Source organism: Neofelis nebulosa, chromosome 1 (genome assembly GCF_028018385.1).
Source record: "Neofelis nebulosa isolate mNeoNeb1 chromosome 1, mNeoNeb1.pri, whole genome shotgun sequence".
NCBI classification, from domain to species: Eukaryota; Metazoa; Chordata; class Mammalia; order Carnivora; family Felidae; genus Neofelis; species Neofelis nebulosa.
Genome location: NC_080782.1, coordinates 95669749 through 95682067, shown reverse-complemented (window position 1 = coordinate 95682067; position 12319 = coordinate 95669749). Strand labels below are relative to the sequence as shown.

General features: G+C 38.2%; 1 protein-coding gene across 1 annotated transcript in view; it reads left to right on the top strand.

Moving 5' to 3' along the window:
- The window catches only part of MSH3 (mutS homolog 3), a 188144-nt gene that overhangs the window by 20357 nt on the left and 155468 nt on the right, over positions 1-12319 (top strand). Inside the window, exons 7-8 of the mRNA XM_058728381.1 lie at positions 893-1036; positions 5998-6164. Of these exons, the coding sequence (XP_058584364.1) occupies positions 893-1036; positions 5998-6164 (311 nt within the window). The remainder of the gene's footprint in view (positions 1-892; positions 1037-5997; positions 6165-12319) is intronic.

Genomic DNA, 12319 nt, shown 5'->3' with positions numbered 1-12319 from the left:
GATGGGGTCAGGTCTCAAAAAAAATGTAGAGATAAGGTCTTAAAAGATACAGTGTGAAAACATTTCTTTTATGATTTAATACAAACCTACTTATTTAGAAACCTGCTTCTACCCAAATCAGCAAGACCATTTTGTTCCAATAAGATTACGAATAGGTACAACTCAGAATAGACCCAAAACCATGAACAATTCTGTACTGTTCTAAGCTGATCAGGCTGTAAGAACCTGGTAATTTTATTGTTTCTTTTACCTGAACTTGCGTCTCTTATTAAAGCCTGCTCCTAAAATGGTACACCTCCCTGCTTCTCTTTTGGTGTTGTTATAGCTCTTGCCTGCTGTTGCCTAAGTTGGGTTGTTTCCAGACTGACTTCATCCCAACTCAACACTTATCCCTGAGAATTTAATTAATGGACTCATTAAACACACACACACACAAACATACACATGTACACATACTATGTTTCTGTTTTCTTTTTTGGTTTTCTTTTTCATGTCTTTTAAAACTTCTCTTGCTATTTCTGAAAGCTTTAGGCACTTTAAAGGAGGAAAGTAATTTACATTTTTTTAGTGTATTCATGCTTTGGAATTAAGCATCATGGGATTCAAGTCTCAACGTTATCCAAGTAAAGGAGAGGGTTAATATTTGAGCTTCCCCAAGGGGTATTCTCCTAGGCTCTTTGGGAAGTGAGAACATAATAGCTGTCTATCCTCATGAGTCGCATATCTCAGGGGAGTTAAGACATGTAACTATAATCAGAGTAAATCAGAACAATGAAGCCTGTGTGGAAGATTTTGCATAGAGCAAAAATGTCTGGGACAATGAACCATTGTTTTAAAGGAGAAAGCAGTTAATGGGAATGTAGCATATAATTTTCTTTAATAATTACTACATGTGAATCCTTTAGTCAAGCTGGATGATGCTATAAATGTCGATGAGATAGTGACTGATAATTCTACCAACTTTCTTCTGTGTATCTGTGAAGATCAGGAAAATGTTAAGGACAAAAAAAAGGGGAACATTTTCATTGGAATGGTGGTAAGTACTTTGTAGGTGAAGAATGAATGATAGATGTTCATGGTATCTCTGTGAGTAATCTTGTATGGTTTATAATGAGACTGATCAAGTGTGCCCTCAAGTAACTTACTAGAAAAATATTTTCCTCATAATTTGATATGTTAAATCACTAGTTATAAGTTTTCTCATATGGCTACTTGGCACTTTGTACTATGGAGACATCCAGGTAGTTTTTGTCCATGTGCTCTATGCATTTAGGGTTCAGGATGGACACAGTGACAGGTATAGATATAGGTAAGAAACAGAGCAGAATAAAACACTAAGCCAACACTATGTATGGATAGCAAAGGGTTTTACAAATTTCCTCTAGGGATTTGAAATTAAACGCATGATTTTGTGATTGTTGTATATAGATTTGGAGTAAAGGGGATAGTTAAGGGGAAACAATAGTTGGCCAATGCAAAACTCCACGTTTAATTAACGTTAGGAATACTTACAGTCAGTTTTCTAGAGAAATATAATTTGTGAATCATGGTTTTATTGATTTTACCCTCTGGCAGTTTGTGAGTAAATTTGCCCATTTACAGACCCACATGGACTTGGCTCAAAACCTTAGAATTTTTAGTGCCCTTCAGAACTATTAGATTTTCTTTTTCTCTTGTTGTTAAAGCAAAAGTAGGACTCCTTGCCTAAGTAATAACTAATTCTCTTTGGTTTTTATTTTCTAATTTTTGCAATCAGCTGCAATATCAACACAGTTCTTTTTTTTTCCAGCAAAAATTCTTAACAACCCAAATGTCTCCAAAGTACCTTTTTAAAAAAATTAAAAAAAATTTTTTTTTCAATGTTTATTTATTTTTGAGAGAGAGAGAGAGAGAGAGAGAGAGAGAGAGACATAGAACACGAGTGGGGAAGGGGCAGAGAGAGGAGACACAGAATCTGAAGCAGGCTCCAGGCTCTGAGCCATCAGCACAGAGCCCGATGTGGGGCTCGAACTCTCACAAACTGTGAGATCATGACCTGAGCTGAAGTCGGATGCTCGACCGACTGAGCCACCCAGACGCCCCTAAAAAAAATTTTTTTTAATCAAGTGTTTATTTCTGAGAGAGATAGAAGGGGGTGGCAGAGTGAGAGGGGGGTAGAGGATTCGAAGCAGTCTGTGTGCTGACAGCAGAGAGCCCGATACAGGGCTAGAACCCATGAACCATGAGATTATGACCTGAGCTAAAGTCAGATGCTTAACTGCTGAGCCACTCAGGGGCCCCTCCAAAGTGCCTTCTAATACCTTATTTTGGGGGGATAACTCTCTGCTAACTTGACCTTTGCTTAACCAATAAACTTTCAGAGAGTGTGCATTACTGTTGGGTGGCTCTGAATGATTTTTTTTTTCTAAATTTTTTTTTTATCTTTGAGAAGCACTTTTTATCTAGTCACAGGCAATTGGATTTATTTACAAATAGTAAGGTTATTTGCTTTTAAGCTCTAACATATGTAATTTGCTAATTTATATTTACCTGAAACTCAGCCTAAAGAATAGAGTTGAATGTATATGATTCCTCTTTAGTGCTGAGTGGTTGCCACCAGAATTAACCGTTGTGTATGAACTGTGATGTGAAAAAATGAGAAATGATAGTTTGCCTCGCAAGTGTTTTCTTGGGTCTTGTCCTTGTTCTCAATGACCACTTTTGGGCTGATGACATCCAAAGCTCTGGGTCCAGGCTGCACCTCTCTCCTGACCTCTAGCCTCTTATATCTATCTTTTTGCTGGGCACGGCACTCAGAATTTGTCCTGACTCCTCAAACTCAGTGTGGCTACAATAGATCTGTTCTTTTTTTACCCTCAGTACTATTCTTGTTGGCTTTTGCCCTGTTGTGATGAGTGTCACTACCTAGGAGCTATCTTTTGGGTATTGGCAGTTAGTCTAAAATCAAAGTCTTTAGCATTGATAGTATCACTGCAGTTAGGCCCTCTGCCTTCATTCTGGGCAGTGTATGGTTTTATACAGACTAACTTTGTGTTTCTTAGTGTCACATAGTAATAGATGTTGCAGGCATTATTTTTTTGTTTTGTGGAAATGCATTTCTTTTTTTTTTTATTTTTTTATTTTTTTATTTTTTAATATATGAAATTTACTGTCAAATTGGTTTCCATACAACACCCAGTGCTCATCCCAAAAGGTGCCCTCCTCAACACCCATCACCAACCCTGCCCTCCCTCCCACCCCGCCCTCCCTCCCACCCCCCATCAACCCTCAGTTTGTTCTCAGTTTTTAATAGTCTCTTATGCTTTGGCTCTCTCCCACTCTAACCTCTTTTTTTTTTTTTTTTTTTTTTCCTTCCCCTCCCCCATGGGTTTCTGTTACGTTTCTCAGGATCCACATAAGAGTGAAACCATATGGTATCTGTCTTTCTCTGTATGGCTTATTTCACTTAGCATCACACTCTCCAGTTCCATCCACGTTGCTACAAAAGGGCAGGCATTATAATATAGACCATTTCTCTAATTAAAAAAAAAAAGCAGGGAGCTGGCGCCTGGGTGGTTCAGTCAGTTAAGTGTCTGACTTCAGCCCAGGTCATGATCTCATGGTGCCTGAGTTCAAGCCCCCACATCAGGCTCACTGCTATCAGTGCAGAGCCCACTTGGGATCCTCATTCTCCCTCTCTCTCTATCCCTCCCCTACTCATATTCTTTCAAAAATAAACATTAAAAAAATAGTTAAAAAGGCAGAGGGGAATTTGTCTGATAAATTTGTTACTTGAACTTCTATAAATAGCTTTTGTAAATGCTAGATAGATTGGGAGATACATTTACTTATGTATACTAACATACTTACAGTCCAGCTATCTGGGCACTAGAGAAGGCCTCTCAGCTATCATTAAGGAGGTACTTTGAGTCAAAAATGAGGGACTTCAAAAAATTATAAAATATTCAAAAGAAAAATTAATAAAACAGAGTGCTTAATTCCGGTAATATGAGACAGCGCTCTAGGGGTTAGGAAATATTTCCTCTGGGAAATAGAACATTGCCTTGAGAAGGGCCCCCTTCCTTCAGCAGAGGTTAACTCTAATCCAGACTTGTATGATAATAATTTCCTTGCTTTTAGTTCTAGTTTTACCTCCTTAAACTATATACAAATGTAAACATATTGTGTCTTTTGGAGTCTTGCTTCCTTTGCTTGCAAACTACTCTCGTATAGTATTTGTATATGAGATTTATTTGTGTTACTGTAGTAGTTCTTACATTGTCATTGCCATATTATATTTTATGATTTTCAGTTCATTCATTCTTCTCTTGATGGACATGTGGGTTCTTCTCGGTTTTGGTTGTACAGAGAATGCTGTTATAAACTTTTTTGTGCACGTTTTGTGGTATACCTATGGTATACCCTGAGTATATACCTAGGAAGGATTTGAGTTAGGAGTATGGAGTTTATGACTTTGCTAGGAAATATGACGCTGTTTTCCAAAGAAGCCATGCCAGTTGACCTTCTGTCAGCCATGTTTGAGTATGGGGGTGAGTATAGCTTATACCATCTGTCACTAGTGCCATGCATTTCTTCTTTCTTTTTTTTTTTTAATTTTTAAAAAAATGTTTATTTTGACAGAGAGAGACAGATCATGAGCAGGGGAGAGGCAGAGAGAGAGGGAGACACAAAATCGCAAGCAGGCTACAGACTCTGAGCTGTGAGCACAGAGCCCAATGCGGGGCTTGAACTCACAAACTGTGGGATCATGACCTGAGCCGAAGTCAGATGCTTAACTGATTGAGCCACCCAGGTGCCCCACTTTTTTTTTATGTTTATTTATTTATTTTGAGAGAGAGAGTGCAAATGGGGAAGAGGCAGAGAGAGAGAGGGAGACACAGAGTTCAAAGCAGGCTCCAGGCTCTGAGCTGTCAGCACAGAGCCTGACGCGGGGCGAGAACTCATGAACCGGGAGATCATGACCTGAGCCAAAGTTGGCCACTTAACCGACTGAGTCACCCAAGTGCCCCAGTGCCATGCATTTCTTTTCTCTTTTCTTTCTTTTTAATTTTTATTTATTTCTGAGAGACAGAGGGTGAGCAGGGCAGGGGCAGAGAGAGAGGGAGACACAGAATCCGGAGCACGCTCCAGTCTCTGAGCTGTCAGGACAGAGCCTGATGTGGGGCTCAAACTCACAAACCATGAGATCATGACCTGAGCCGAAATCAGACGCTTAACTGACTGGGCCACCCAGGCGCCCCCATGCATTTATTTACCATCAGCAGAGGACATGAGAGTGGCCTGTGGAGTGAGATCACCTGGATCTTGTTTCCACCACTTTATCACTCTGCAACCTTGGCTAGGTTTCTTACCTTTTTTCTCCTTTCTCAAACCATGAGTTTTTCCAGTTTATCTTTGCTATATTGGCTTGGGATGCTAGGGGGTAGCTTTTAGTTTTTATGGTTATTTCCCTAGATAAACTCTCTACTTGGGATTCATTCAGAGTTTGCTATATTTGTGTTAGTTTTTGGAAAAATTATACTTTTATTGATTAATTTTATAAAATGAAATAGAAATTTACTACTGCTCTGGTGGCCATGTTACTAGGAACTTATTACTGTTTAGTGATGACAACTGTTATTTGTACAGTACTATATAGTTTATAAAGCATTCGTGTTTGTTTTATGATCTGACCATTGCAGCGACCTGAAGATGAAAGTCGGCTGGTTTATTCCCACTTAGAGGAGGAAACTGAGGGTTTGGTGACTTGTCAGAGTCATTCTGTCAGGTTCGTTGGATCCAAAACTTGGCTCAGGCTGTTTCTCGCATAGTGTAGATATTGGTGAATCTGACTTCTTACATAAGAATCTTGGAAAGTACACAGGTTTTCAAACACTTTAGAACTGGACTACACACTAGAGAGTGTATCCTCTTTACTGTTTCCATGTGTGTTTATAATGTGTCAAGGTTATATTTGGGAAAAATATGTTTTCTGTGATGTTGCATTTTTGTTTTCAGGGAGTGCAGCCTGCCACAGGTGAGGTCGTGTTTGATAGTTTCCAGGACTCTGCTTCCCGTTTGGAGCTCGAAACTCGGATATTGTGCCTGCAGCCCGTGGAGCTACTGCTCCCCTCACACTTGTCAGAGCAAACAGAGATGCTTATCCACAGAGCCACAGCTGCTCGGTGAGTTGGCACATCATTGGAAAATACTACTGATTTTGAAACTCAGGTTTAATTCCCAGACTGGGAATTAAACTCATTAAATTTAAACTCAATGAAGTTGTTAACAAGTTTTTACTTACAGAAGTATTTTAACAGTAGTGGTGGAAATTAAAAAAAAAAGAAAGAAAAAGGAAATTACTCATAATATCACCTTAATGTAGGACTGTTAGAGCGGTTTAATGATACTATTCAGTAATTTATCTTCAGTTTTTAGAGGTAATTTAGAGTTCATTTCTTAGAAAGGTTATTTAATTTTAAAAATGCTGAAAGTTTTAATTTGTGGCTGTGTCCAGGAGTTTTATTGATTAGATCTAATGTCATACGTCTTACTTATGCAGCAGTGTACTAGGCACTGTGGCATCCAGAGGAAGAGGATGTGTTTGTTGTCCATGTTTGGCAGAGTTTATAATCCATCAGGAGAGGCAGACGTATACATATCTAACAAGATTCACAAAGCATGATGTTAAGTGACAACATGAAGGCACCTTGTTGGGACCATTCCATACTGCCACCTGGAGGAGTATATGGGGAGAAAAGACACTGGAAAGGCGGGCAATGGCTCCAGGGGACAGGACTATGTACTGAGGAATTTGGACTTTAGACTAAGCAGGAAAGCCCATAAAGATTTTTATTTAGTAGATTGACAAATCAGGAAGTCAAATTGATGGGTAAGTGAAGTTCCAACTATTTTTTTGTTCTTAGAGTTAAGAGTGTCACGTTTTCATTTAAATTGAACTTCTAAGTAGCTTTCATAATAAATATTTTTTATTATAACACTAATCCATGACCATTTAGGAAAAATTGGGAGTTACCAAAAAAATGAAGAGCTAAAAATAAGTCAAATCCTATAACCCGGAGATAGTTATTCTTAAATGTTTTGGTGTGTTAATTCTATGCATAGATACCACATTTTTTTGATTTATGAAGTTGGATTCATGTTGCAAAATCAGTTTTGTGTCCTGTATTTTTACTTAAAATTCCCATAGTTAAAAAAAATTTTTTTTAATCTTTATTTATTTTTGAGAGAGAGAGAGAGAGAGAGAGAGATTGCGACCTGGGGGGGAACAGAGAGAGAGGGAGACACAGAATCCGAAGCAGGCTCCAGGCTCCAAGCTGTCAGCACAGAGCCTGACGTGGGGCTGGAACCCACAAACCTTGAGATCATGACCTGAGCTCAAGTTGGATGCTTAATTGACTGAACCACCCACAGGCACCCTCCATACTTTTTAAAGGGAAATTTATCTTATTTTATTATGGAAAACATATAAAATTATACCGAATAGTGTAGTGAACCACATGAATTCATCAGCCAGCTTCAACATTGCTCAACTCAGACAATTTCATTTCATCTATATCCCTACTCCCTCTCTTCTTAGATTATTTACTTGAAGCAAATTCTAGAGAACATCATTTCATCTGCTGATATTTCAGCAGGTACTCAATGGAAACAAAATGACTGCATCTCATTCAGTCATGTAAATGGATAATTTATCTATTCCCCTTTTGTTATGCTATGTTCATTTTTTTAACTTCCACAAATATTACTGTGATGAGTATCCATGCACAGAAATATTTGTGTGCATTTCTGATTATTTCCTTAAGCTAAATTCCTCCAAGTGGAATTACTGGGTCACAGGGTATAAACATTTATAAAGCTTTAGAATTGGTAATAGCAATTTATACTTCTGTTGCTACAGTACAGGAGAGTTGCTTGAACCTTGCTTACAATGGATCATGTAAACAATCTCTGCCAACTGGATAGGTGAAAAATTCTCTATCAAGTCCCCTTATTTGGTTTATAATCCTTTTCTGACAATGAGTTAAAACCTGAATAATTAAAACTGACACAGTAGACTGATTAATTAAAAAAATTAATAAAATTTCTAAAAATTTTTAAAAGTCTTCTAAAACTTTATTTCCAATATTTTGTGGCTTTAGTTTTGTTCATTTTTCTTTATAACTGTGTATATTCAGTTGACTTAGATATAACAGAGACTAAAGTTGATCAATTAAATGAATACTTCCATTTTTCTGATTTCTAATTTTTAAAAACAAAATAATAAAGGCAAAAATTCAATAAAAGGTGAAAATATTCTACAAAAACATTGCCAAAAATGAGTTTTTTTTGGCTGGCGGCAGCATTGCCTATGATATTGCTAAATGTTTATTCATCAAATGAAATTCAGAAGGCATTTGGCATACTAAAAGATAGTTCTGGTGTCATATGTGGGCTTTCCCAAATTTGATGCTGCCTTTGTTTTGTTTTTATTTGTATTTCTTTAGTTAGCATTGAGAGTGTACAACTTTTCCTATTTTCCTGCGCTCATGTAATTTTTGTTTTATTCGCATTTTAGACTAAGCAAAGTCAAAAGTTAATCCCCGTTTCTGTGAGTGTCTAAAGCTGACTTATATCCATGGACACATGGAGTGCTAGAGATTCACAAGTTGAGCAAATATTGTAGCTCTTGTGATGTAGGGTTTGGGTTGGAAAATTGGCTTTTCACCTTACCGACTTTCAGTACTCACTCAACTGTGTTGTGTTGTCCTTCAGTTTCCTTTCCTTTCCTTTTTTTTTTTTTTTCTTCCTCCTTTTCTTTAATATAGGGATAATAAGAGTGCTTACCTCATAGGATTATTCTGAGTATTAAATAAGTTAATACAAGTAAAATGTTTGCAATAGTGGCTGGCATAGAAAGCCTTCTATAGATTGCAAGCTGTCTGTTAACTGTATGATTATTATTTATTATTATTTGCCATTGTGTTTTTAAATTTTTTTTTTTTTCAACGTTTTTTATTTATTTTTGGGACAGAGAGAGACAGAGCATGAACGGGGGAGGGGCAGAGAGAGAGGGAGACACAGAATTGGAAACAGGCTCCAGGCTCCGAGCCATCGGCCCAGAGCCTGACGCGGGGCTCGAACTCACGGACCGTGAGATCGTGACCTGGCTGAAGTCGGACGCTTAACCGACTGCGCCACCCAGGCGCCCCATCCATTGTGTTTTTAAATATTGCCTCTTCCCTGTTCTTTTCTGGAATGCCTTCTTATTCTGCTCTCTACGCATGGCCCTTTATGGTGTTATCTCCCATCTCCAGCCTTCTTTTAAAATTTTTTAAAAATGTTTTTATTTCTTTTTGAAGGAGAGAGAGAGACAGAGCATGAGCAGGGGAGGGGCAGAGAGAGAGGGAGACACAGAATCCGAAGGAGGCTCCAGGCTCTGAGCTGTCAGCACAGAGCCCGACGTGGGGCTCGAACTCATGAACACTGAGATCATGACCTGAGCCGAAGTCAGATGGTTAATCTACTGAGCCCCCCAGGTGCCCCTCCCACTTCCAGCCTTCTGAAACAAATGTCTCTCCTGTTATTTTTGGCTCTTGGGGATTTCCTCTTTTTTGTTGTTGGTTTTTGACTCTGTTTAAGAAACATTTTTGATTATATTTTAATTCACTGTTTCTATGGGTTTTTAAAATTTTTTTTTTTTAAAGTTTATTTATTTTTGAGACAGAGAGAGACAGAGCATGAACGGGGGGGGGGGAGGGTCAGAGAGAGGGAGACACAGAATCTGAAACAGGCTCCAGGCTCTGAGCTGTCAGCACAGAGCCCGATGCGGGGCTCGAACTCACGGACCGCAGAATCATGACCTGAGTCGAAGTTGGCCGCTTAACCGACTGAGCCACCCAGGTGCCCCTCTATGGGTTGTTTAGTATACTGTCTGGACCAAGTAAGTTTTTCATGCTTACAGTAGCATTCTCTTATTTTTGTACTTGGATCTCTCCCCATTTTGAAACTACTTCAATAATCATCTGTATTTTAGTCCATTTTGATTTTCTTTAAAATTTAATCTAATTTTTAGCATTTAACACTTAATTCACTTTTTTTAATTTTATTTTTACTGTGTCAGGTGTGGTCCTGCCTTAATTTCCCCATGAGTGCTCGTGAGTCCATTTTACATTCATAACTTAGCTTTTATCAATCTGAGATAAAATTCCATCCATATTTTTTTAAGAAAGAACAAAAATCAGCAACAAGAATAGGGAATAGTTTTAATGTATGAACAACATAGCCTGTCAAAATTCTGTTCCATATTTACTACCAGTAAACCATATAGCCTTGAATTTTCAAGAAGAAATTTTTTTTTAATGTTTATATATTTTTTAGAGAGAAATGAGCAGGGGAGGGGAAAAGAGAGAGGGGGCAGAGGGTCCAACGTGGGCTCTGCACTGATAGCACAGACCCCGATGCTGGGCTCCGACTCAAGAACTGTGAGATCATGACCTGAGCTGACCTTGGATGCTTAACCGATTGAACCACCCAGATGCCCATTTTGTTTTTGTTGGACTTTTGCCTGTTTTAAACAGTGATAGGTAGATTCTGGTGTCTCAGACTTAGAATCCACTCTTTTTCTTCTGTAAATCTGAAGGTAAAAATAGCAGTTTTTGTCAGTTACCAGTTAATATATATTGATATTGAAGAACAAATAAAGCTGTGTGAGAAAAGGAAGAATGGCTTGGAATTAATGGAATATGCATTTTAAAGTATTAGCGTTTTTTTATAATCTTTGGCCACAAGGGGTCTCCAAAGGATTTTCTATTCTGTGAATTATCATTTAAAGAGTACCAGAACCTTCACATTTATTTTTATATCTCCAGGTAGACTTAGTTACTTTGTATCACATGGTAATTAAGAATAACTACATATTAGTGAAAGGTGACGCTAAGATAAAATTGTTTCTAAGTAATGATAAATAGATTTTCTTAGGTTATTTTTATTTATGTAAAATATGTTCATGAAGTTTTGGTTTGGATCTTAGGAAATCATTTTTACTATTTTTTGTTACCTTTCCCATTTGTTGTGAGAATATATAGAGAGAAACAAAGGGAGAAGGATGATTTTCAACCCTATATTAGTTGCACTTGAGGTCGCTTTAGCTTAGAGATGTTATATGTCTATAAAACTGGTTGAGAGGAAAACTATCGAAAACAATAGACAAATATTAGGCTGTGTTTAATAGTTCTCAAAGAAAGTGATATTTGAAGCAAATCAGAAGAACAGAGCATATGGTGCCCAATTTTGTGTTCGGAGAGGTGAGGGCTTCCTGGGCCCTGGCACAGCCAAAGAAGGCTTTATGTAGGAGGTGGGCTGGGCTGGCAACATTTGCGGGACGGGAGGCTTTGAATTGGTAGTGGGGAGGAGGGAAGGGTGTGCTGTGTGTGTGCACACGTGTACGTATTCGTAAACAGTATGAGCTCTGAGGCACACAGGCTGGAAATACTAGAGGAGGTGTGAGGACGGAGGTGACACTTTTTCTAATTGGAGGTGAACTTTCATGTTGAGTAATGGGGAAGAAAGCGTTGAGGACCATAAAATCCAGCCACGGCGACTGGAATCTGATGGAAGTCAGTAAGGCTTCTGAGCAAAAGAATGGCATGACAAAAGGGAAGAGGCAAGTCTATTACCTAAATGGGAGAATTGAACTTAAAACGAAACAAAACAAAACAAAACCCGTTTCCCTGAGGGGCAACAAGAATAAGTACAGGGAGTCTGGAGAATGTCATAGCTGGGAGTAGGAGGAAGGAAAATAGAAAGAAATGGAAAGGAAGGGGATAAAAGAGCTGGGTTTAGAGCCAGGGCAAAGCAGGGATATGTGGTCATTATTTATCTGTTGCAAATGATATGGCCAATGGTATGTGTCAATTTTTTAGAGTATTGACTGTTAAAATTTTCTGAAGCTGCATGATATTGACAAAGATAGTTGGTTATAAATTAACCCTAACCAGTTCAGATCACTTATGAAGTATCTATAGAAGAATGACCTTCAGTACTACAGTGATCTAAGCAATTTGGCTTAGGAAATCCATGCTTGAACACATTAGGATTTACTCAAAGGTAGATGTGTATGCTGCCTATTTGAAGAAAACACTCAAATCTTGATGTTGGGGAATAAGAATAACTCCTACTGTGGATACTTCCAGTGTTAGAAAGAGAAATACATTATTATGTTTTTGTGTCCACAGACAGCCTTACATCTTCAAAAGTTTAGTCAAAACCATTATCTGACGTGATTGTTTATAACGGAGATTTGTACCATCTGAGTGTCTTTTATAGATATTTGAAATTG